Genomic DNA, 26,116 nt, shown 5'->3' with positions numbered 1-26,116 from the left:
TCAATCATGTCATTTATATGATATAGTATCCGATTCAGGCGCTTGTAACTGATCGAGATATATATTCTCGCTTAAGGCATTACACATTCTGTGGCAAAAGTACCATACGCTACTCTACAAGGGTATCAAAAGAGTTTAATTTAATTTCTGTCCGAACTCCCGCTGCCTACTTTCGAGCGCTCCGTCAGATTTGTGTTGCATACACTTAGGCAAAAGGCAACAGCCTGCATTTTGTGCCATGCATTTGAAATGTATTATTAAAATTGTTAGAAGGCAGCATTTGGGGCGTGGCTAACTGATTAAAAGACGATTTGTTTTTGATTTTGTTTCGATAGAAAGTTGTTTGTATAATACACGTACAATAAATAAGCATAAACTAAATGTAAAAAAAAGTTAACTAATTTTGAAAAAACAATTTCGCACAATTTTTGTAAAATCCCTTGAATTGGTATGGTACTATATGCTAGATATAAGTCTATAAGTATGGGCATATATATATAACATGTACTCGTATATGGTATATATGTGTATATATATGTATGTATGTTTGTATATATATAGACAGCTATAAGTTGCGGCCGCCGCGTTTGTCTTTTATGTGTGTGTTTGTGGTCTTTACAATTACAAATAATCTCACAATGTAGGTTCAGGTTGGGTGAGGGATCGGCATAGGCATAGGGATAGGGATAGGGCTGGGGATTCCTTGCCAGCTAAAAGGAGGGTTTGCTGCTGCCAATGCTGCGTGCGGGCAGGCTGTTTGTCTTCACCGTGGGATTGTCGCGCGCCTGCGAGTGGGCGACCACAATGCTGAGGCACTGCACCCATTCCTCGGCGTTTTTGCCATCCTTGGGCTTGAGTATTAGGGTCTGATCGGCCGTGAAGATCTCAAAGGCCTTCGGTATGTTGCGTGCGCCGCGTGAAACCTTAACGGAGCGTATTTGATTCACATCGATGCTCTCGCCGCCGCTCTGAAAATCGCTTGGCAATTAGTAGGTTGTTATTTCCAGGGATTTGTTTTGGATACTTACGGATCCCTTGCAGGACAGATGTGCGCCCGAGAGCGTAAAGTAGCGTGTGCGCCAGCGCCTAAATAGTCGCCACTTGCCCTTCTTCTCCTTCAGCTGACCCTCAATCATGGGCTGATTGCTGCCGTTCAGAAAGCCCACCGCCTTGTCCGGATGATTGCACAGAAAGCAGCCCCACTGATACTCCAGCTCATTGCAATTGGGATTGGACTTGTCCGTCTTGGACACCTCGAACACATCCAGAAAGCCCGAATGACGCAGCTCATTCACAAGTATCTCGCGGTCCTACGGAAGGTGTCAAATGAGTTGAGCCAAATATTTATATTTGTATATATTCTCGACCTACCTTGACCTGGGGAAACTGACTGGTGACCAGCTCGGTGAAGCTGCGATTCTCGCACTTGAGTATCTGCCAGATATTCTTCAGGTTGCTGATGCCCGGCTCTCGAGTGCTGAGCACACATTTCTCCTTGACCTAAAGGAATCACAGGAAAGTCCGTTAGTGGAAATATCCCTTGGAGATCCGGGTTGTCACTTACAAAGTGTCGCACTTGAAAGTCAAGGAATATCATGTGTATCCAGGTCTTGGGATTGCGTGTGCGCATCGTAAAGCACGTCTTGGAGTATAGGCAATGAGGTCCACGTATCTGGCAGGCGAAATGCAGCTTGGCCACCTTCTTCCGGCGCTCTGCAAATTCATTGGAAACTGTGTGATGTGTGTGTGTGTGGGATGAAGTAGTGATTGAGAGAACAGGTGTGTAGGTGAACAAGAGAGCACAGTGGAGAACGGCGGGGAGAATAAGTAATTGAGAGGAGCATAATTTAATGGACAGACTCACCCTCAATGCTGCAGCGCGTCGGTGGCGGTAGGTGCTGCGACACCTCGTCCATGTATGACTTGATCGAGATAAAGTTCTTCTCGCAGAACTGCTGCACGGGATCACGCATTATCTGATATGGCTCGAAGGTGCTCATGCGCTGATCCATCACGCTGTTGGCATTCAGCAGGGTGCGGCTGGTGTTGTCGCTGCGCCGCGGCGCCACATTGGTGGTGGTTGTGGGACCCGAGACGATCACCTCGCTCTGCATGGGAAAGGAAGAGTTTAACAACAGATGTGAAGAGGAACTGGTTTGGGTTTTAGGTACATTGCCATTTACGGGTAGCTTCATGACGGACTTGGCATTGCCATTGCTGGAGGATTGCGGCACAGCTGGCGATGCATGATGCACGGAGACTGCGTTCGCAGCACTCGCCGCCGCCGCAGCAGCTGCTGCTGCTGTCGAGGCTGCCACGGATTGCGGTATGGATATGGAGCCGACGGATTGATTCAGTGCATCTGTGCTGTATTTCATCAGCACCGTGCTGGAGTTGAGCAGCGTAGAGGGTCCCTGCGAATGCGGACGCACCTTGGACGGCGACGTGGTGACTGTGACACCGCCCGAGGTCACCGGTATGCCGTGCTTATTGTGCCCGGTGATGATCACATCGTTGCTTAGCGGCGGCACCGGCGTCACGGGCGGATTACTTGGCGACGTCGGCGTCTTGGGCATGGCGCCCGTCTGAACCACAACGTTGCTATTGGAGCTGCCGCCAGGCTGTTGATTGATTTGTGAGTTGCTCAGACGCGTCATGCTCTTGTGCAGACCTCCAACGGAGCCGCTGGCCACGTTGAGCCGGGTGACGCTTCTGTGTGTATTGCTCGCGGGATGCAGGCGTCCAGTGCTGCGGGAGTCGCCCAGCTTAACGCGTCGCGTGTAGCCCGTATGCGGAGGTGTGGGCGTGGCCGTGGCAACGGGCACAGCCGCTGGCGTTGAGGTGGCCACCGGCGCGGGCGCCGCACTGGGCGTGGCGAGCGTGGCGTTAACCGCGTTCGGCTGCGGCACAATGTTGGAGCTGCTGCTGGCGGGCGTAGCAGTAGGAGCTGTAACGTGCAGGGCAGTCAATGGAGATTTAACTGAAGGGATTGAAGTGTAGGTGCCTTACCTGGCTTGATCTGTGTGCTGGTGCTGGCGCTGGGGCTGGAGCTGGGACTGGTGCTGCTGTTGAGGCTTACAATGGTGACACCGCCAGAGATCTTGTTGCCCGCGGCATTGCCCACGTCATGCTGGGAGCTGAGCGCCGCATTCTTCTGACGCACACAGGCGAGCACCTTGTCCGTGAAGAGCACGGGATAGGCGGAGCAGAGTCGCGTCGCCTCCTGCTGCAGCAGCGCCTGGGTGGGCAGATGCTCGAGCACAAAGTCCAGTGCCTGTTGCGCCGTCTCCTTGCTGCCAATGCCGGACGTGGTCAGTATCTGGGCGCACAGCGTTACGGTGCTGGGATTAGTCTTTGCAGCCAGACGCAGCTGATCGAAGTGCTCGACCAGCAGGTGAGGAGCATGCTGCGCCAGCTTGAGTAGGATTTGCATGGTGATGTTGGAGGTGTCGCTGTCTTGGAGGAAGTCACATAGCTGCGGCACACACGACTCCAGCACTGCCGGCGACTTCTGCACAATCAGCAAATAGAGCTGAAAGACTGCCATGCGCTCCTGGGCGTCGCATTGGGGCAGCAGTGGAATGAGCAGCGGCGCGTGCGGCGTCACCGTCTCCGGGGACACCTCGTACACCTGGGAGAGCACGCGCAGCAGGCCATAATTGCCGGAGAGTATGGAATCCATGATGGGATCCATGAAGTCTATCAGCAAATAGGCATAGTCGATGGCGGCCAGGGACAGGTAGCTGGCTAAATTCCGCGACAGCTCCTTGTTGCCCTTGGGCAGGAACTGCACGGCAATGGGCAGCGCAATTTTCATCAGTTCTTTCTTATCATAGTTCTACGAATGGCAGGAAAAGAGTTATAGAAGGGTTCCAATTTGGTTTATCACGTTGCGGACTCACTAAAAATATGCTAGATACAATGTCTGCGGCGATCTTGGCATGTGGCGGCTCCTCCTTGGTGGCAGCCACCGGCTGTAGATTCCACAGCAGACACGTCTTCAACAGATCCACCAGAGCTGCGCAATAACGTTCGGCGCTGCGTGTCTCCCGTATGCAGGAGAGGACCCGTGTGACACAGATCTCCACCACGCTCTGATCATTGTTGTTCTTCACGTAGTCCGCATGCGAGATGATGGGATTGATTTCGGACAGCTGTAAATAAATGTGGCAATGAGAGATTGGATAAGATTGCCCGGCTCGGCGGGACTCACCACCTCCGTTATGTCATTGACAATGTCCGCATCGGGCACCGAGAACAAGTCCCCGGCTCGGGACAGATCGCGCTTGGCGAGCACTTTTGTAAACAGCTCGTGCATCTCGAAAGCGTCGTGGCCTCGTCTTCCACGGGTCTAGTCAATCATTGCCTTGGGCAGCCTGCAATGGGATGGCACTTTTGGAAATTAGCTTGCCACTCTGCTGTGTATTTGCTTAGGCATTTCGATGGCAGCGCATTTTCATTGCCAGCTTCGCGTTTTGGCGCTGTGCCAGAGTTCAGGCGCCGCTCGCAGCGATTTTTTATCTTATCGCCTGGCACTGGGAATGGGCATGGGTTGGGTAAAGGGTGAGCAAAGGGAGCTCGCCTAAACACAGCCAAGTCAAATGCAACCCAGCATTTCTCCACTTGACTAAATATTTGCTGCAATAACTTTTTGCATTCACTTGCCCTCTCTACTTCTCTCTGTCTCTCTTTCTCTATCACTCGCTTTCTTCTCTTCCGCTCCCACTTCCAGCCAAGCGTCTGGCTAGATGCAGTTGACTCTGCTGACTATATATATAAATAGATATACTCTTTGGCCACCAAATACTTGTTGCATACACTCGACCAGTGCTTGTCTCGCCAAAAATTCCATTTACACTCGTCAACAAAATTCAAGCAGAGTATATTGGATTACTGCTATACTCCATATTTTAGTTTACGTTCAAATGGGATTGGGTATTACAAAGTCAGTTACACCCTTTCTGCCTTTTCTTGTTTTTCCCATTTGACTGGATTTCCTATGTTGTGGTTGGGTTTCTCGACAAATTGGAATATAAACCAGTTATTGCCGCAAAAAAGTCGCCATAACTATAAATGATATTAAACATCTGCAACGGCCCACAAGTTCTTATCACAAATAACGCTTATCAGCTGGGGGTTTATGGGCATTGTAACTGACCTTTTAGTGGGTTTCAAATAAACACAAACTTTACACTTGCCGTCATACTTATGGGGTATATACATATGTACATATATATTTCCCAGCTCTTCGAAATCTCTCAAGAAGTTTATACTCCCGCTGTTGGTCAAGGCTAACTGTACTGACCATGCATATATGATCTATATACATATATATATATTCACAGATATATGCACATGTATTGGCTTGTATATTCAACTGATTCGGCAGATTTTGCACATGCAGTAATTCCGCAGAAGGTAATGAAAATCGCGTTTGCGTTTTGAATATTTGTGTTCTGTTTCGTGCGGGGATTCCCTGACTGGCTGCTCAACTGGGAACTGGGAACTGAGAGCCGAGAACTGAGAACTCTTTGCAAAGTGTTCGGTGCAAATAAACACATGGCAATTGTTTGCTCTGATATGACAGACCTCTCGACGGCCGACACTCGTTTAAGGTGAACGACAAAAAGTTGAAGCCAAATGATTCTCGGCCAAGTGTGGAATGCACTTTGCTTGCCTGCGAATTAGATTTTGATTAGATGCGCAGAATTCCACAGCGAGGTGGGTTTTTGCTTGGGCTGTTGGGATTAAGACTTAAGCCTTAAGACGGCTCACACAATGGAATTTGCTTTGTGGGCGCTGAAAAGCTACACGTCATGATTGACGCTGTCTCACGCTCCGTCTCTTTCTCTATCTGCTTGTGAGCTATGGCTGCAGCCATCAAGGAAGCGACGCCAACGCGCTGCGGATTATTAAATTTTCAAATAAAAACCAAAAGTTGCATAATCCATAGAGGCCTGGGCATGATCAGTCAGCCAGCCAGCCAGTCAGCCAGCCAGCCAGTCGACCAGGCAACAGCCAACAGCCAAAGAGCTCTGCACGCGAATTGCAGACGCAGACGGCGACAAGCGGGACGGACATTCGCTTCCTGGAAACCGGGACAGTCGCAGCACTTTGTTGTTGTTGTATTATTGTGTGTGTTTGTTGTTATTTATGGCTCATTCGCGCTCAGGTTGCAGCAAAGAAACTGGTTAAAAAATAAATAAAGAGGCAGCAACAAGTCGCAGCAACAACAACAACTTTGCGCGCGCTCGAGAGAAAATTAAAAGAGAAATAGAAATACACGTATATATAAGTATAAGTAATGGATGATGATGATGATGGCGTTGGCTAAAACATAAACCGAAACCGGTGCGGCAGGTTAATACACAACCAGCCAGCCCAGCCAGCCAGCCAGCCAGCCAGCCCAGCCAGCCAACCAGCCAGCCAGCCAGTTAGCCAGCCAGTCAGTCCGTACAAATACAAATACAGCAGGAAGAACAGCTAACTTTTGCACACCGAAGATGAAATACTCTTGGAGACCGCTGTTTTAGAAGTGCTCTTATATAAAAGCTACAATTTCAACGCCCAGTTCCTACAGAAACTATATTATATAGTAGTTCGATTTGATACTGTTTATGTTAGGAGCAAGATGAAGATTAATATGCTGAGCTTGTTGAAGATCTTTCGAAAAACAACAAAATATTGCTACTCCCCCTCCTCCTAAAGAGGTTTATGATATCGTAGTCACATGCAAGGAGCAAGAGAATACTATCGATATTGCTCAGAAACATATAAAAATTACGCTCTCAGAGACAGCTTCTTCTAAGCGTTACAAATTTAAAGACAACATTATAATACCCTCTGAAAAGACAGGGCAACATGGAGCAGGCGTAGAAACGGATTTTGTAGTGTTGCCTCGGAGAGAAGCTGAACAACAAATCACATAGATCGCTGGACACAAATTCTGAGTTTCGGCTTGCCTGGACCGCAATGACAGAGTTCAGCAACGTGAACAGCATGAGAACCAGTTGACATTTTTGGACCATGTGCAAATGACTCAATTTGCATGGATGATGCGATCCGAGCTGTAGATAGATATACAAAGTGGGAAAGAGAGAGAGAGAGAGATAGAGAGTGAGAGAGAGAGAAGGAGATGGTAACCCCAAACTGGCAAGTGGGCAGCCAAGTGACAAGGCTTTGGTTATACGATCGTCAGCCCAGCTGCCCCCCCCCCCCCCCTCCCTATCCCCAGGCAGTCTCAGATGACGAACGTAATAAACCATTCGACACACGGTGCGTATACGTATTGCACTTGCAATGCCAATATTTCGATTTGTACTCGCATTGCGTGCAAGCCAAGCCAAGTCAAGGCAAGGCAAGTGTTTTGTTCTTGTTTGCGCATTCCTGGTCACAGTTATTTGCAGTTGTTGCTGCTGTTGTTGCAAATACCTGGCCTTAGGGAGCGTCAAGTGTCGTGCAACTGGCCAAGATGCAAGTTGCAAGTCGCAGTCTCCGAGCAGCCATTGAGCTGCTCGACTCGAGTCACAGTCATAGCTTAAGTTTTCTTCTTGTCTTAGCTTTTGTTAGGCGAGCTGTTGTTGTTGTTGCTGCTGCTTTTATTGTTGTTGTTGTTGTTGTTTTGTCTGGCAGAAACTTGTTTTGCGGTCTGGCTTTGGTTTATGGCCACCCTACGCAGGCGCAGAGACTGTCATTGTCGCAGCTAGGTAATAGATTCTTCCAGAGAATCGAATATATGTAGGTTGCATTCGCTAAATTCAGCAGCTTTGTCAAACATACTCTAAGCCTTGTCAGGCATGTGTACTTTTGGGATTAATATGTACTAAATGTCACAGCTTCAATGGGTTTATTTGTACATATTTATACATATACAGCCTTTTGTCTTGAGCTAGATCTTGGAAAATTCCACTCGCAATTGTGGAACAACTTAGGAAAATGGTTGCATTAAGCTTTTTGGCTAAATCCAATCAGATTCGAGCCCATTTTTCAGAGACCTTTATCTTTATCTAATCAAATATCGGCTCTTTATCAACTAACATTGCAATTACATTTGAAATATAAATTTTAAGCCCAGTTTATTTACCCCCTCTTACCTTTACTTAGTTTAACCATGTCGCCTACCTAAACACAGCTGTCCATACAAATTGTTTGGCAAATTTATTAAGCCGCAGCGTGAGAACCCAAGTAAGAAGAAATTAGCATTAAAAAAAAATCACCGAATTTATGTTATCCGCCCAACACAGATATACCCCTGTGTATGTATGTGTGTGTGTATGTGGACACGGTTATACATAAGTAAATACAACATCAACACGGTAATCCGAGCCAGACACAAGCTAAGCAGGGGGGATAGGTACACGGCGGGGTCTTATGGGCTTTAAGGGGCGTGGGGACGACGTGTTGAAAAATGAGCGGCGCGTGAAACTTATTAATGAAAAGAGCCGCAAATAAAATGCTGCGAATTAGCGCAACAACAGCAACAGCAGCAGCACATAAAACTGAAAAAAGGAGTGAAAAGAAAACGAGGTATAGAAAAAGTCGCACAACAGAAATCCTAAAACACTTTGGCACATATTTATAATGCGCGTTTTTAATTAGCCATCGAACAGGTAGATAAGCTGCGGCTTTGTGGCGTCTCTAAGCGGAGATCGCTTTAACGGTAAACGTTGGACTTACCAAAATTGCATACTCTGTCGACGATATACATATATATATATACATATATGTGTGTGCGTGTGTGTGTGTCTGTGCATGTATTGCGGGCCCAGGCAGACACAGCTGGTTCATATCAGGGAGCTGAAACTGGTCGAAGCCGAGACTGAATACAGCGCCAAACCAGATACGCGCTCTCACTCGCACACACTAACTCTCTCTCTCTCCCTCTCTCTTTCCCTCTCGCTCGCTCGCTGGCTCTATGCTCTGCTGAGCGGGGGGGCGCAGCGCAGCTATGAAAAACACTTGAAAAGGCACGAAAAAGGTAGACGACGGCTTTGGTTGTTGTTGTTGTTGTTGTTGTTGTTGCTGCTGCTGTTGGTGAGCTGTCGGCCAAGTCAGCCGCACAGCCGCCGTTGCGCCGTTATTGTTGTTGTTGTTGCCGCCGTTGGCTTTTGGGTGTAGTTCAATATGAATTTTATTGTTGCTGCTGCCGTTGCCGATAAAGCAAAAAATTCAGCATTGCTGTTAACAATATATTTGTATGGCTTTTATGTGTATGTTTTGTATGTATTTATGCAAATAACAAAAATATAAAATGAAGCGAAAATTGTTTTGTTTTCGTTGCGTTTTTGTTATTTTTAACACACTTTTTGCGCTTTCTGTTCTTTTTGCCACAATGCTTTTATATTGCGTTGCCTTCTTTTCTTCTTTTGTATTTTTGCTAATCACATTTTGTTAACACACACACACACACACACTGTTGGAGAGAGAGAGGGTAAACAGCGCAGACTAACCGACGGCTCATGCGCGCTGGCCAAGTCCAAGCAAACGCGTTTAGGCCAAAACGTAGACTGAACTGCCAGCACCAGTTGCCAGTTGCCCAGAGCTAAGGCTGCCTGCTGCCTGCTGCCGAACGGGCCAGTCGGCTCTCTCTCTCTCTTGCACTCTCTCTCTCTCTCTGTCCCTCGCTCTCTCTCTCGCAGTCTGGCGATCCCGATCTGGCAACTTGTTGTTGCTCGATTTTGCTCGTGCACACACATTTATCATGGTTTACTTTTGCGCTTTTCATTCATAAACAAAAAGCGCAGCGCGCATTGTTGTTTTTTTTTTGTTCCGCTTCTCGTTTGGCCGTCTGCCTCTCACCTGTGCTCACCTGTTGAGCAGCCGGCGCAACAGCAACGCGTGTTGCCAGCAGCAACTGAAATGTTGCTAACGCAGACTTTTGAATTTAACGAGTTTTTTGTAGAGTTGTCAATGTTGAATAAAAAGTGGAAATTCGTTTTAAATCGAAGCAAATAATTTCATTTAAAGGTTTTTCTATCAAAAAATGTGAGAATTAATTTTAAAAAAATAAGCTATTTATAATTTACTATTTGATATTTTCTTCAATTTATCTGCTTGGGGCAAGATTTTGACATGAATTTCGACCAAAAAATCGGTGTTCAGATTTTAATGCCAGATTAATCTAGAAGGAAAACCATGAACAAAAAGCCCAACCTCGTAAAAATCGGATGAGATTTGGCCAAGTTATGGGACTCAGAAGTTTAGAACCATGTCTAGAGACGAATCTTGGGGTAAGATTTTGACATGAATTTCGACCAAAAAATCGGTGTTCAGATTTTAATGCCAGATTAATCTAGAAGGGAAACCATGAACAAAAAGCCCAACCTCGTAAAAATCAGATGAGATTTGGCCAAGTTATGGGACTCAGAAGTTTAGAACCATGTCTAGAGACGAATCTTGGGGTAAGATTTTGACATGAATTTCGACCAAAAAATCGGTGTTCAGATTTTAATGCCAGATTAATCTAGAAGGAAAACCATGAACAAAAAGTCCAACCTCGTAAAAATCGGATGAGATTTGGCCGAGTTATGGGACTGAGAAGTTTAGAACCATGTCTAGAGACGAATCTTGGGGTAAGATTTTGACATGAATTTCGACCAAAAAATCGGTGTTCAGATTTTAATGCCAGATTAATCTAGAAGGAAAACCATGAACAAAAAGCCCAACCTCGTAAAAATCGGATGAGATTTGGCCGAGTTATGGGACTGAGAAGTTTAGAACCATGTCTAGAGACGAATCTTGGGGTAAGATTTTGACATGAATTTCGACCAAAAAATCGGTGTTCAGATTTTAATGCCAGATTAATCTAGAAGGAAAACCATGAACAAAAAGCCCAACCTCGTAAAAATCGGATGAGATTTGGCCGAGTTATGGGACTGAGAAGTTTAGAACCATGTCTAGAGACGAATCTTGGGGTAAGATTTTGACATGAATTTCGACCAAAAAATCGGTGTTCACATTTTAATGCCAGATTAATCTAGAAGGAAAACCATGAACAAAAAGCCCAACCTCGTAAAAATCGGATGAGATTTGGCCGAGTTATGGGACTGAGAAGCTTAGAACCATGTCTAGAGACGAATCTTGGGGTAAGATTTTGACATGAATTTCGACCAAAAAATCGGTGTTCAGATTTTAATGCCAGATTAATCTAGAAGGGAAACCATGAACAAAAAGCCCAACCTCGTAAAAGTCAGATGAGATTTGGCCAAGTTATGGGACTGAGAAATTTAGAACCATGTCTAGAGACGAATCTTGGGGTAAGATTTTGACATGAATTTCGACCAAAAAATCGGTGTTCAGATTTTAATGCCAGATTAATCTAGAAGGAAAACCATGAACAAAAAGCCCAACTTCGTAAAAATCGGATGAGATTTGGCCAAGTTATGGGACTGAGAAGTTTAGAACCATGTCTAGAGACGAATTTAGGGGTAAGATTTTGACATGAATTTCGACCAAAAAATCGGTGTTCAGATTTTAATGCCAGATTAATCTAGAAGGAAAACCATGAACAAAAAGCCCAACTTCGTAAAAATCGGATGAGATTTGGCCAAGTTATGGGACTGAGAAGTTTAGAACCATGTCTAGAGACGAATTTAGGGGTAAGATTTTGACATGAATTTCGACCAAAAAATCGGTGTTCAGATTTTAATGCCAGATTAATCTAGAAGGAAAACCATGAACAAAAAGCCCAACCTCGTAAAAATCGGATGAGATTTGGCCGAGTTATGGGACTGAGAAGTTTAGAACCATGTCTAGAGACGCATCTTGGGGTAAGATTTTGACATGAATTTCGACCAAAAAATCGGTGTTCAGATTTTAATGCCAGATTAATCTAGAAGGAAAACCATGAACAAAAAGCCCAACTTCGTAAAAATCGGATGAGATTTGGCCAAGTTATGGGACTGAGAAGTTTAGAACCATGTCTAGAGACGAATTTAGGGGTAAGATTTTGACATGAATTTCGACCAAAAAATCGGTGTTCAGATTTTAATGCCAGATTAATCTAGAAGGAAAATCATGAACAAAAAGCCCAACCTCGTAAAAATCGGATGAGATTTGGCCGAGTTATGGGACTCAGAAGCTTAGAACCATGTCTAGAGACGAATCTTGGGGTAAGATTTTGACATGAATTTCGACCAAAAAATCGGTGTTCAGATTTGAATGCCAGATTAATCTAGAAGGAAAACCATGAACAAAAAGCCCAACCTCGTAAAAATCGGATGAGATTTGGCCGAGTTATGGGACTGAGAAGTTTAGAACCATGTCTAGAGACGCATCTTGGGGTAAGATTTTGACATGAATTTTGACCAAAAAATCGGTGTTCAGATTTTAATGCCAGATTAATCTAGAAGGAAAACCATGAACAAAAAGCCCAACCTCGTAAAAATCGGATGAGATTTGGCCGAGTTATGGGACTGAGAAGTTTAGAACCATGTCTAGAGACGAATCTTGGGGTAAGATTTTGACATGAATTTCGACCAAAAAATCGGTGTTCAGATTTTAATGCCAGATTAATCTAGAAGGAAAACCATGAACAAAAAGCCCAACCTCGTAAAAATCGGATGAGATTTGGCCGAGTTATGGGACTGAGAAGTTTAGAACCATGTCTAGAGACGAATCTTGGGGTAAGATTTTGACATGAATTTCGACCAAAAAATCGGTGTTCAGATTTTAATGCCAGATTAATCTAGAAGGAAACCCATGAACAAAAAGCCCAACTTCGTAAAAATCGGATGAGATTTGGCCAAGTTATGGGACTGAGAAGTTTAGAACCATGTCTAGAGACGAATCTTGGGGTAAGATTTTGACATGAATTTCGACCAGAAAATCGGTGTTCAGATTTTAATGCCAGATTAATCTAGAAGGAAAACCATGAACAAAAAGCCCAACTTCGTAAAAATCGGATGAGATTTGGCCAAGTTATGGGACTGAAAAGTTTAGAACCATGTCTAGAGACGAATTTAGGGGTAAGATTTTGACATGAATTTCGACCAAAAAATCGGTGTTCAGATTTTAATGCCAGATTAATCTAGAAGGAAAACCATGAACAAAAAGCCCAACCTCGTAAAACTCGGATGAGATTTGGCCGAGTTATGGGACTGAGAAGTTTAGAACCATGTCTAGAGACGAATCTTGGGGTAAGATTTTGACATGAATTTCGACCAAAAAATCGGTGTTCAGATTTGAATGCCAGATTAATCTAGAAGGAAAACCATGAACAAAAAGCCCAACCTCGTAAAAATCGGATGAGATTTGGCCAAGTTATGGGACTGAGAAGTTTAGAACCATGTCTAGAGATGAATCTTGGGGTAAGATTTTGACATGAATTTCGACCAAAAAATCGGTGTTCAGATTTTAATGCCAGATTAATTTAGAAGGAAAACCATGAACAAAAAGCCCAACCTCGTAAAAATCGGATGAGATTTGGCCGAGTTATGGGACTGAGAAGTTTAGAACCATGTCTAGAGACGCATCTTGGGGTAAGATTTTAACATGAATTTCGACCAAAAAATCGGTGTTCAGATTTTAATGCCAGATTAATCTAGAAGGAAAACCATGAACAAAAAGCCCAACCTCGTAAAAATCGGATGAGATTTGGCCGAGTTATGGGACTGAGAAGTTTAGAACCATGTCTAGAGACGAATCTTGGGGTAAGATTTTGACATGAATTTCGACCAAAAAATCGGTGTTCAGATTTTAATGCCAGATTAATCTAAAAGGAAAACCATGAACAAAAAGCCCAACCTCGTAAAAATCGGATGAGATTTGGCCAAGTTATGGGACTCAGAAGTTTAGAACCATGTCTAGAGACGAATCTTGGGGTAAGATTTTGACATGAATTTCGACCAAAAAATCGGTGTTCAGATTTTAATGCCAGATTAATCTAAAAGGAAAACCATGAACAAAACGCCCAACCTCGTAAAAATCGGATGAGATTTGGCCAAGTTATGGGACTCAGAAGTTTAGAACCATGTCTAGAGACGAATCTTGGGGTAAGATTTTGACATGAATTTCGACCAAAAAATCGGTGTTCAGATTTTAATGCCAGATTAATCTAGAAGGAAAACCATGAACAAAAAGCCCAACCTCGTAAAAATCGGATGAGATTTGGCCAAGTTATGGGACTCAGAAGTTTAGAACCATGTCTAGCGACGAATCTTGGGGTAAGATTTTGACATGAATTTGGACCAAAAAATCGGTGTTCAGATTTTAATGCCAGATTAATCTAGAAGGAAAACCATGAACAAAAAGCCCAACCTCGTAAAAATCGGATGAGATTTGGCCAAGTTATGGGACTCAGAAGTTTAGAACCATGTCTAGAGACGAATCTTGGGGTAAGATTTTGACATGAATTTCGACCAAAAAATCGGTGTTCAGATTTTAATGCCAGATTAATCTAGAAGGAAAACCATGAACAAAAAGCCCAACCTTGTAAAAATCGGATGAGATTTGGCCGAGTTATGGGACTGAGAAGTTTAGAACCATGTCTAGAGACGAATCTTGGGGTAAGATTTTGACATGAATTTCGACCAAAAAATCGGTGTTCAGATTTTAATGCCAGATTAATCTAGAAGGAAAACCATGAACAAAAAGCCCAACCTCGTAAAAATCGGATGAGATTTGGCCAAGTTATGGGACTCAGAAGTTTAGAACCATGTCTAGCGACGAATCTTGGGGTAAGATTTTGACATGAATTTGGACCAAAAAATCGGTGTTCAGATTTTAATGCCAGATTAATCTAGAAGGAAAACCATGAACAAAAAGCCCAACCTCGTAAAAATCGGATGAGATTTGGCCAAGTTATGGGACTCAGAAGTTTAGAACCATGTCTAGAGACGAATCTTGGGGTAAGATTTTGACATGAATTTCGACCAAAAAATCGGTGTTCAGATTTGAATGCCAGATTAATCTAGAAGGAAAACCATGAACAAAAAGCCCAACCTCGTAAAAATCGGATGAGATTTGGCCAAGTTATGGGACTCAGAAGTTTAGAACCATGTCTAGCGACGAATCTTGGGGTAAGATTTTGACATGAATTTGGACCAAAAAATCGGTGTTCAGATTTTAATGCCAGATTAATCTAGAAGGAAAACCATGAACAAAAAGCCCAACCTCGTAAAAATCGGATGAGATTTGGCCAAGTTATGGGACTCAGAAGTTTAGAACCATGTCTAGCGACGAATCTTGGGGTAAGATTTTGACATGAATTTGGACCAAAAAATCGGTGTTCAGATTTTAATGCCAGATTAATCTAGAAGGAAAACCATGAACAAAAAGCCCAACCTCGTAAAAATCGGATGAGATTTGGCCGAGTTATGGGACTGAGAAGTTTAGAACCATGTCTAGAGACGAATCTTGGGGTAAGATTTTGACATGAATTTCGACCAAAAAATCGGTGTTCAGATTTTAATGCCAGATTAATCTAAAAGGAAAACCATGAACAAAAAGCCCAACCTCGTAAAAATCGGATGAGATTTGGCCAAGTTATGGGACTCAGAAGTTTAGAACCATGTCTAGAGACGAATCTTGGGGTAAGATTTTGACATGAATTTCGACCAAAAAATCGGTGTTCAGATTTTAATGCCAGATTAATCTAGAAGGAAAACCATGAACAAAAAGCCCAACCTCGTAAAAATCGGATGAGATTTGGCCGAGTTATGGGACTGAGAAGTTTAGAACCATGTCTAGAGACGAATCTTGGGGTAAGATTTTGACATGAATTTCGACCAAAAAATCGGTGTTCAGATTTTAATGCCAGATTAATCTAGAAGGAAAACCATGAACAAAAAGCCCAACCTCGTAAAAATCGGATGAGATTTGGCCAAGTTATGGGACTCAGAAGTTTAGAACCATGTCTAGAGACGAATCTTGGGGTAAGATTTTGACATGAATTTGGACCAAAAAATCGGTGTTCAGATTTTAATGCCAGATTAATCTAGAAGGAAAACCATGAACAAAAAGCCCAACCTCGTAAAAATCGGATGAGATTTGGCCGAGTTATGGGACTGAGAAGTTTAGAACCATGTCTAGAGACGAATCTTGGGGTAAGATTTTGACATGAATTTCGACCAAAAAATCGGTGTTCAGATTTTAATGCCAGATTAATCTAGAAGGAAAACCATGAACAAAAAGCCCAACCTTGTAAAAATCGGATGAGATTTGGCCGAGTTATGGGACTGAGAAGTTTAGAACCATGTCTAGAGACGAATCTTGGGGTAAGATTTTGACATGAATTTCGACCAAAAAATCGGTGTTCAGATTTTAATGCCAGATTAATCTAAAAGGAAAACCATGAACAAAAAGCCCAACCTCGTAAAAATCGGATGAGATTTGGCCAAGTTATGGGACTCAGAAGTTTAGAACCATGTCTAGAGACGAATCTTGGGGTAAGATTTTGACATGAATTTCGACCAAAAAATCGGTGTTCAGATTTTAATGCCAGATTAATCTAAAAGGAAAACCATGAACAAAACGCCCAACCTCGTAAAAATCGGATGAGATTTGGCCAAGTTATGGGACTGAGAAGTTTAGAACCATGTCTAGAGACGAATTTTGGGGTAAGATTTTGACATGAATTTCGACCAAAAAATCGGTGTTCAGATTTTAATGCCAGATTAATCTAGAAGGAAAACCATGAACAAAAAGCCCAACCTCGTAAAAATCGGATGAGATTTGGCCAAGTTATGGGACTCAGAAGTTTAGAACCATGTCTAGAGACGAATCTTGGGGTAAGATTTTGACATGAATTTGGACCAAAAAATCGGTGTTCAGATTTTAATGCCAGATTAATCTAGAAGGAAAACCATGAACAAAAAGCCCAACCTCGTAAAAATCGGATGAGATTTGGCCGAGTTATGGGACTGAGAAGTTTAGAACCATGTCTAGAGACGAATCTTGGGGTAAGATTTTGACATGAATTTCGACCAAAAAATCGGTGTTCAGATTTTAATGCCAGATTAATCTAGAAGGAAAACCATGAACAAAAAGCCCAACCTTGTAAAAATCGGATGAGATTTGGCCGAGTTATGGGACTGAGAAGTTTAGAACCATGTCTAGAGACGAATCTTGGGGTAAGATTTTGACATGAATTTCGACCAAAAAATCGGTGTTCAGATTTTAATGCCAGATTAATCTAAAAGGAAAACCATGAACAAAAAGCCCAACCTCGTAAAAATCGGATGAGATTTGGCCAAGTTATGGGACTCAGAAGTTTAGAACCATGTCTAGAGACGAATCTTGGGGTAAGATTTTGACATGAATTTCGACCAAAAAATCGGTGTTCAGATTTTAATGCCAGATTAATCTAAAAGGAAAACCATGAACAAAACGCCCAACCTCGTAAAAATCGGATGAGATTTGGCCAAGTTATGGGACTGAGAAGTTTAGAACCATGTCTAGAGACGAATTTTGGGGTAAGATTTTGACATGAATTTCGACCAAAAAATCGGTGTTCAGATTTGAATGCCAGATTAATCTAGAAGGAAAACCATGAACAAAAAGCCCAACCTCGTAAAAATCGGATGAGATTTGGCCAAGTTATGGGACTCAGAAGTTTAGAACCATGTCTAGAGACGAATCTTGGGGTAAGATTTTGACATGAATTTCGACCAAAAAATCGGTGTTCAGATTTTAATGCCAGATTAATCTAGAAGGAAAACCATGAACAAAAAGCCCAACCTCGTAAAAATCGGATGAGATTTGGCCGAGTTATGGGACTGAGAAGTTTAGAACCATGTCTAGAGACGAATCTTGGGGTAAGATTTTGACATGAATTTCGACCAAAAAATCGGTGTTCAGATTTTAATGCCAGATTAATCTAGAAGGAAAACCATGAACAAAAAGCCCAACCTCGTAAAAATCGGATGAGATTTGGCCAAGTTATGGGACTCAGAAGTTTAGAACCATGTCTAGAGACGAATCTTGGGGTAAGATTTTGACATGAATTTCGACCAAAAAATCGGTGTTCAGATTTTAATGCCAGATTAATCTAGAAGGAAAACCATGAACAAAAAGCCCAACCTTGTAAAAATCGGATGAGATTTGGCCGAGTTATGGGACTGAGAAGTTTAGAACCATGTCTAGAGACGAATCTTGGGGTAAGATTTTGACATGAATTTCGACCAAAAAATCGGTGTTCAGATTTTAATGCCAGATTAATCTAAAAGGAAAACCATGAACAAAAAGCCCAACCTCGTAAAAATCGGATGAGATTTGGCCAAGTTATGGGACTCAGAAGTTTAGAACCATGTCTAGAGACGAATCTTGGGGTAAGATTTTGACATGAATTTCGACCAAAAAATCGGTGTTCAGATTTTAATGCCAGATTAATCTAAAAGGAAAACCATGAACAAAACGCCCAACCTCGTAAAAATCGGATGAGATTTGGCCAAGTTATGGGACTGAGAAGTTTAGAACCATGTCTAGAGACGAATCTTGGGGTAAGATTTTGACATGAATTTCGACCAAAAAATCGGTGTTCAGATTTGAATGCCAGATTAATCTAGAAGGAAAACCATGAACAAAAAGCCCAACCTCGTAAAAATCGGATGAGATTTGGCCAAGTTATGGGACTCAGAAGTTTAGAACCATGTCTAGAGACGAATCTTGGGGTAAGATTTTGACATGAATTTCGACCAAAAAATCGGTGTTCAGATTTTAATGCCAGATTAATCTAGAAGGAAAACCATGAACAAAAAGCCCAACCTCGTAAAAATCGGATGAGATTTGGCCGAGTTATGGGACTGAGAAGTTTAGAACCATGTCTAGAGACGAATCTTGGGGTAAGATTTTGACATGAATTTCGACCAAAAAATCGGTGTTCAGATTTTAATGCCAGATTAATCTAGAAGGAAAACCATGAACAAAAAGCCCAACCTCGTAAAAATTTTGACAACATATTACTGAAATCCGGAAATGGGCAGCTAAATATGTATTTTTACTCAAATCCACTTCCGCTTTTCCCTGCTCTGTCAACAATATAGTACTTAGGAAACGGGAAATAAGCCAAATAGATTATGTGCTGCACTTTTCGACTTTGATCAGCTGCACTTAACCGTAACTGGAAACTCAAGGTCGTTCGCAAAGCTAACCGTTTTGGTTATATCTTATGGCCCTCAACATTGAAACTGTTTCGATGAGTCTATTAACAGTTGGACGCTAATGGACAGGTGAGCGTCCAAAGAACGCAGCACACGAGTTGCAATCCCATTCGAATTATTCGTATTCGTATGCGTATTCGTATTGGTTGGATAACCTGGAACCGGTACCCAGCCCAGATTTTAAGTATATTTGCGTTGCAAATAGCAAGCGCCGCATACTCAAAGCTAAGCCCGGGCCGATGTATGACTAAAGGTGACCAAGTGCGACCAGTAATACCAGATAGAGAGCTCGACGGGAGCAGAGTGTAATGTACTCTGAGCATACGGGGCGAGACGTTTGTGTGTAAAAGATAATCAAATTTTATTAGGCATTATAAAGATCTGCTTCCGTATTGTCTACCATATATAAATAGCTTTAGTCTCTCTAGTTGTTGTTTAAAATCAATTCAGTTTGGCTTGAATCTGAGTTCAGCCGGGACTTAGGCATACTTGGCCACCAGACCCGCGACGAAGGCGATGTACTCCTTTTGTGCAGCCTCCGTGGACTTGCCCTTCTGCTTGCCCCAGGCCTCCCACTTGGCCTTGCCCTTCAGATCCAAAAGGCCCGGCTTGCTGGTCTCGTTGTCGCCGACGGTGGCCTGCTTGAAGAGGGCATAGAGCTCGAGGAACTCATCATCGCTGGGGCGCTTGGTCAGAGACTTCACCTTCTCGGCGGCGGCATTGAATTGCTGCAAGATGAAACGATTAATTAATAAGCTGATTAGCCGATTAACAGCCAACGACAGGCTGTTGATAAGCCTTTGGGTTATCAAAGAACCGTTTTGATAAGGAATACACTATCATAAATCAACAGGTATTTTTCCTGCCACTTACCTCGGTGAGGGACATTTTAGATTTGGATTTTAATCTGCAAGTAAGAGTTAAAAACTTAATAGTTTATGAAGCAACGTAAATTATAAATGGACTAACGAATGACAATGAACTTGATGGGAACTGCTGCTCTCGATGATACCATGACAAAGTCAGTTTCCCAAAGCTACATTAATTGGCGGGCATGACAAATGGACTGCCGCCAAATTGTCTGGCCAGTTGAACTTTGGCACGCATCGCACGATGCGAACTTTGAGAACTTTTGAGGTCGACGCGTTTAGGAGACGCCGCTGAGCACAACTTTCACCAGGCAGCAGCAGCAGCAGCCGCCGTTGTGGCATAAAAATAGAAACAAATTAATGAAAATTATGGGACAGCGTATGCGGGTAGCAAAAGATACAAATGTATCTAACGCATCGCGTGGCTCAAAGATTTTGGCCAGTCAGCACATACCGCCAGAAATGGCATTGGGCGTGGGCCGTCTACGTGCCAATCATACGTATCATACGCCTTTTACGGATTAGTTGTTGGCCTCAAACACTTTGTTGTTATCTGCTTGAGCTTTTGTTTAATGTTATTCTTCTTCGTTTTTTGTCACATAACATTGTATAATATGTCTTTTGTAAGTTTATTGATAATGCGGCAGACACTGGTCGAATTTTGAATTCGTTCGGCTCGGACGCACTTACGCTGGATTTGTTGTCTGGGCGGTCGTAGAACTCGGCACTGTCTGAATCCGAGTCTCGATTGGACTTTCAATTTAAGTCTTTTCGGCGCTCGCGCGATCGCGAGCGACATCGCGGCAAAGCTCTCGCTATTCTCGAAACTGGGAGCGTCCATTCCGCAAGCTTTCCCAAGTTCGCCGAGCACCATCTGCTCATTCGCCGCTTTGAGCACTCTGGAGCACGGGACAAATGTAGTTGGGATTTGGGTTTTAATCGTTTGGAGCAGCACAAATCATTTGCCGCTGAGTGCGAAGTGCGACAGCTCTCCTCCTAATCGCAACTGCGGCTAAAAATATACAAAATTGCCGCTGATTGCAAGCAAATGGAGTCACGACTTCACACTGCATGGCTGTCCAGAAGCTTCACTTATCAGCGCCAGCACCTGGCGATTACGCGGCGTATACACAATTTAATTGGCCTGACTTACGTACGGTCACGTATGTATGCGGATTAACGGATTAATGAGCACTCCTATGGACTTTAAACGATGACCTCTTCTAGTCATTTCACTCTACTTTCAGTTAGCTTTTCAACAAGGGCAAACCATGGGTAAAATGATTGCTCCCAGTTTGAAACAACTCTCTATCTTAGGTTCGGTTCGTTTGAATTTTTTATTGCGCCCTTTCTACTGGAAGTATTGCAAGACACAGATATATCCATATGTTCGCTACAATTTGAACTCTTTCCAATGTTTTACATTGAATCAAAGCATTTTTCAGTTTTAGCTTGGCTTTCTTTTTGGACAATTGGTTTTCGTCTAAAGTTCGTTTCATGGTCAAAAATATTTTTTGTTTTTCTGACTTCAAGCATGCTTATAACTACTTATTTATCAGACTTGATATTAATATGTTTAATCAAGTTAGAATTTGTGGTCTTTAAAATTATTTTACAATTTACCATTTTGATAAACTTGCTGTCAAACAAGTCTAATTGCAAGATATTCGTAAATTGTATCTCAATTTTGATAGAAGCTTTAATTAGATTGTAATATGTACATTTAGATTTGTTTAAATAGGTAGCTTGAACTGTTTTTCAGAAAAGAATAGGGTATTTAATTAAAGCTTGAGTAAAAGCTTTATATGCTTAAAAATATATCCACATACATCTATTTATTACTCAACGACTCAATAATAAATAGATTTATTGCTCAATGGCCCACGCATATATCGTCTCTTATACTTCAAAGAGTTCTATAATTTAGTTTTGGCATACTTTAGGGGATTCGACTCTGTCAACTTCCAGCGGATGTGACTAAGTTCTTATCAGACATTTTGTCAAGCTGAAAAACCTTTGAAGATCTGCTGATATTCGCACCATATACTCATATTGATTTCAATGTATGTATATACATTCCTTTTTTTACTCAAATTTGAAGGAAGTAAGCTCTTAAGGTGATAAATATGTTTGCTGATTTAAAGACAACACGCACTTGACTTCTCATTAAATAGTTTTTTTTTTTATGGTGAACATAAAATCATTGAAAAAATCTGGCTGTAATTAGCTGATTTGGTTGATTATTTTTAAATGATTACGGGTTTATTAACGTTAATATAAAAATACAATAAATACATTTGTTAACAACGGGCAATTGTGGCATGAATATTTGTTTTCGTGATGGGTTCACAAAAAACAACTAATGCAAACTACTTGAAATGCACATTTTACTCGTATTTGGCGGCGTATTTCTTGTACACCTCGATGTAGTGGTTCTTGGCATCCTCGGCGGTCAGACCAGCCTTGCTCTTCCAGGCATTGTAGCGGGCCTTCTTGTCCTCCTCCTCAGGCTCCTCGATGTTGCAGTCGCCAACGGTGGCCTGCTTGTAGTAGCCGTAAAACTCCAGGAAGTCCTCCTTGGTGACGTTCTTGCTGAAAGCCTTTGCCTTCTCAACGATTTCCTCAAACTGCAGCGAATGGGAAACGAGCAAAGTTAGTCCGGCGATATCCTAGTTTAATATATATATTTTTTATTTCTACTCACGGTCAACATGTTGTTATTTGGTGGTTTGTTATGTTTGGCGAACGAAAACAATGTGTGCCAATTCGCACCATTGCATAGTTATATATAATGGGCCCAAACATAGAGCCAATTGTTATTGGTTAATCTTATCAGCCCAGGAGACTCACTTTTTGGTTGTTCCCATTGCCATTGCCATTGCCACTGCCATTCTCAGGTCCCATTCCCGATAAACCCAACACACTCTAGACACATACATCATTCTATCTGATTGCCCATGCTGATTAGGTACAGGTGCTACTGGCTACTAGCAGAGGAAACAAAAAAAAAAAAACAAACTCGTACGAGTTTGCACTTGCAGTTTGCCAGAAATAATATTAGTAATACATATATTCGCAATCAGAGAGCTAAGTATATGCCATTGTGAGATATGAATATAGTCAACTTATGCACTCGAGCGATAAGATTAGCATGAATATTTTATGAGTGTTCGACGAATATACTTTATCGAAAAAAAAAACGATGTATGAAACAAGTCAATCCTGTCAGTTACTAAAGATAAACTGGACGACTTAATTAATGAGTGCTGCTAGTGGTGGGGGCGACGGGGCCACAGTTCGCCGCCACGTCACCGCGACAGAAAACCTTTCGATTAAAAAGGTTCAATGATTCACGTCCAACAACTATCTTGGATCTGACAAACAGTAACGGGCCTTATCTATTGTGGTAGCTTTCCAGAATATTAATTAATAAATTTAGACCTCTGAAACAGCGCTCAGTGATAAGCCAACTATATATAAACTGGGCGTGCAGCTGGGGCCAAATTTAAATTAATTAAATTGCATAAGACCTACGAATGGATAACTATATATATATGCTAGTTGGATAAAATGGCACAACACTCTGCATACCCCACTTGACGTGCAACATGGTCAACTTTGAGCAAGCCGCCGAACTCGCCAAGAACTTCGCTAAGAAGCCCACGGACTCCGAGTTTCTCGAGTTCTACGGTCTCTACAAGCAGGCCACCGTTGGAGATGTTAACATCGAAAAGCCCGGAGTGCTGGATCTGAAAAAGAAGGCCATGTATGAGGCGTGGAACTCGCACAAGGGCCTGTCCAAGGATGCTGCCAAGGAAGCATACATCAAGGTCTACGAGAAGTATGCGCCCAAATACGCCTAAACGATGAACAGCAGCAAGATTAAAAATCATTTTACATGCACAATAAATACTGAATCTTACCCAAAACAACCAATTTAAAGTCAACATTAAAAAGCTTTTAGAAAGCCGCCTCCGACTGTGGCATGGCTACAACGGCAGCAATTAGCGGCTTGGCCTGACCCGTTTTCAGCAGCATCACGCGTATCTGAGAGTTGTCCGGCGTTAGGCTGGCCGGTGGCAGTTTATCCATGGCATCCAGCACGGCCACAACTTCAAAGTCCACACGCAACGGAATGCCGGGCAGCACACTTGGCAGTCTGGCCACGGACTGCTGTATTGTGTAGTGGCGGCGATCTGCGTGCAGCAGCACAGACAAATTGGAGGCCATCTTGAACGTGGAAAGATTCTGCACGGTGAGGTAGAGCCGAAAAGCAGGTCCACTGCCGCAGACCTCTGCTGACAGCTTGACGGGCGCGTGTGTCAGATCACCAGAAATGGTGCTCTCTGAAGAGTTAATGGCATCTATAGTGGCACGCGCCGCGGTGTGGCGCAGTCGCCACAATTCCACCTGAAAGCTAGCATAGCTGGCTGCAAGGAACGGGGCATTAAAAGTGCTCAGATTACAGATGACACACAAATTACATTTGGCCTGTTGTTTCTCCCGCGCCGCCTGCTCTACGAATATGGAACTCTTCTTGGACTTGTCGAGAATGGAGGCATCCACAATCTTGTGCGGCACGCCCGAGTCCTTATTGGCCAATGCCAACGCTTTGTAATCGGGTTCAAAACGTGTGATGCGTCGTAAAATCTTTATAATCATTTCGCCGGTTTCTGTAATCAGGGTGAGCACATGATCCTCCATGCCCATGCGACCATATATCATGCCAGCCACGGTCTGCGACACTACAAATTCATCCACCTGATAGCGATTAAGGAAGAAAATCACTTTGCCGCCTTGCAGGGCGACGGCCACCAGTGTAATGCCCAGGTGTGTGAGCATCAGGGGCAAAATGCAAACGGGCGCCGCATCCAGTTGCATCTGGTAGAGCAGCTTACCGCGCTTCGAACAGCACAGGTAGCGATGCTCCATGGTGGTTATAACGATTGTCTGATCGATTGGCAGCAACTGCAGACCTGTCAACGGAATGGACAACTTGAAGATCTCCTGTCCCTCGCTGCTGGACTTGCGCAGCAGATAGACGCCGCCATTGCGCGTGCCCACCACAATGCAAAAGTCCGTCTCGTAAGTGCCGTGCACAGAAATTAGACTCGGCACGGCTGTCTCATAGCTACAAGTTTTCGCCTGGTAAATCAAATTGAATCCCTGCGGTTCCAGCACAAATATGCGACCAGAGTCTGTGGCTAGAACCAAGTGCGATGGCGGATTCACGTTGCTAGAGACACGTTTCAGGCAACACATGGCCACAATATTGCCCGTGCGGCCCACGGGCGAATCCTTGTGGGTGCTGACAAATGCCTGAAATGGTATAGAGATGGATATATATGATTACATTTATAGGGAACCTGGCTTACGGCTCGCTCATCTTCGGAAAGCTGCAGTAGCCGTTGCGTTTTACGCGACAGTTTGGCGTGGTCAACATCCTTGAGCAACTGCAGCAGCCCGTCGTGTGCTTCGGGTTTCATGACGGGCAGCTTCCGCCACACCTCCAATTCCAGCTCATCGGCATCCGAGGCGGGTATGGTATACTTGAAGTAAGGCTTCAAATGGCGATAGAACAGAACTGACTCTGCAATGGCTACGGCTATCACTGCAGAATGAGAAAACAAAAAAGTTGCATTGTAATCGGGTAATGACTGGAGTCCACATGCACACCCGGCGTCTTGGGCTCCGATTCGTCTATGTAGAGGCTCTCAATAGCCGTGGGAATGCCGGGCAACGGCTGCTCCTGCTTTAGTTGCAGACCACGGAATACTTTGAGCTTAGCACTGGGCGCTTCGTTGTCCTCCAGTGAAATGTCAGCAGCCAGCAGTCGCACGTAACCATCGCATTGTACATCGCTGAGCGTCATGCAACTGGACAAAGTTGACAGGAGCTGGGGCGCTTCATCCCCGATGTCTACATGCAGCCAATTGGGAACCGATGCAGTAGCCATTGTATTAAACTTTGTATTTCTAGAGCAGGTTTAAGAAAACCTCTTGCACGGCAGTGAGAAATTTTAAAGATGATTTATTGTCAGATTTGTTTTGGTTTTTCCTGCTTAGCAACGAGCTGTTTTTAAATTGCGCCAACAATTGTTATCGATTTCACGGTAATATCGGTCCATGTCTATCACAGTGGACGTTCACC

At 43.4% G+C, this 26,116-nt stretch overlaps 5 protein-coding genes across 6 annotated transcripts; 1 reads left to right on the top strand and 4 right to left on the bottom strand.

Annotated features, from left to right (window-relative positions):
• Positions 1–688: 688 nt before the first annotated feature.
• Positions 689–9,170, bottom strand: LOC115769539 (protein melted). Of its 2 annotated transcripts, none has more exons than XM_030714379.1 (10): positions 8,677–9,170; positions 4,214–4,392; positions 3,903–4,154; positions 3,010–3,838; positions 2,172–2,947; positions 1,865–2,108; positions 1,565–1,731; positions 1,372–1,500; positions 1,029–1,310; positions 689–968 (listed from the first exon to the last, which is right to left on the bottom strand). In XM_030714379.1, exons 2-10 carry the CDS (start codon positions 4,316–4,318, stop codon positions 711–713), a joined length of 3,042 nt encoding a protein of 1,013 aa, XP_030570239.1. In that variant the 5' UTR covers positions 4,319–4,392; positions 8,677–9,170; the 3' UTR covers positions 689–710. The 2 variants fall into 2 exon arrangements, with proteins under 2 accessions (XP_030570239.1, XP_030570240.1); XM_030714380.1 differs by having other exon boundaries at positions 4,214–4,376.
• Positions 9,171–19,439: 10,269 nt separating this feature from the next.
• On the bottom strand, positions 19,440–20,719 carry LOC115769744 (acyl-CoA-binding protein homolog). Its single transcript, XM_030714685.1, has 3 exons — positions 20,657–20,719; positions 19,971–20,004; positions 19,440–19,825 (listed from the first exon to the last, which is right to left on the bottom strand). The coding sequence occupies exons 2-3, from the start codon at positions 19,983–19,985 to the stop codon at positions 19,577–19,579; spliced, it is 264 nt and encodes an 87-aa protein (XP_030570545.1). The 5' UTR covers positions 19,986–20,004; positions 20,657–20,719; the 3' UTR covers positions 19,440–19,576.
• Positions 20,720–22,212: 1,493 nt separating this feature from the next.
• Positions 22,213–22,765, bottom strand: LOC115769746 (acyl-CoA-binding protein). Its single transcript, XM_030714687.1, has 2 exons — positions 22,671–22,765; positions 22,213–22,593 (listed from the first exon to the last, which is right to left on the bottom strand). Exons 1-2 carry the CDS (start codon positions 22,677–22,679, stop codon positions 22,354–22,356), a joined length of 249 nt encoding a protein of 82 aa, XP_030570547.1. The 5' UTR covers positions 22,680–22,765; the 3' UTR covers positions 22,213–22,353.
• An 82-nt stretch (positions 22,766–22,847) lies between these two features.
• LOC115769745 (acyl-CoA-binding protein) lies at positions 22,848–23,829 on the top strand. The gene has a single exon (XM_030714686.1). The coding sequence runs from the start codon at positions 23,575–23,577 to the stop codon at positions 23,827–23,829; it is 255 nt and encodes an 84-aa protein (XP_030570546.1). The 5' UTR covers positions 22,848–23,574.
• On the bottom strand, positions 23,749–25,972 carry LOC115769743 (Bardet-Biedl syndrome 1 protein homolog). Its single transcript, XM_030714683.1, has 5 exons — positions 25,643–25,972; positions 25,342–25,577; positions 24,451–25,285; positions 23,890–24,396; positions 23,749–23,825 (listed from the first exon to the last, which is right to left on the bottom strand). The coding sequence occupies exons 1-4, from the start codon at positions 25,920–25,922 to the stop codon at positions 23,927–23,929; spliced, it is 1,821 nt and encodes a 606-aa protein (XP_030570543.1). The 5' UTR covers positions 25,923–25,972; the 3' UTR covers positions 23,749–23,825; positions 23,890–23,926.
• Positions 25,973–26,116: the final 144 nt, after the last annotated feature.

The sequence above is a fragment of the Drosophila novamexicana genome, unplaced genomic scaffold (assembly GCF_003285875.2).
Source record: "Drosophila novamexicana strain 15010-1031.04,08,12 unplaced genomic scaffold, DnovRS2.1 tig00004554-arrow-pilon, whole genome shotgun sequence".
NCBI lineage: Eukaryota > Metazoa > Arthropoda > Insecta > Diptera > Drosophilidae > Drosophila > Drosophila novamexicana.
The sequence above is the reverse complement of the archived record's forward strand: the minus strand, read 5'-3'. Positions and strand labels throughout refer to the sequence as shown.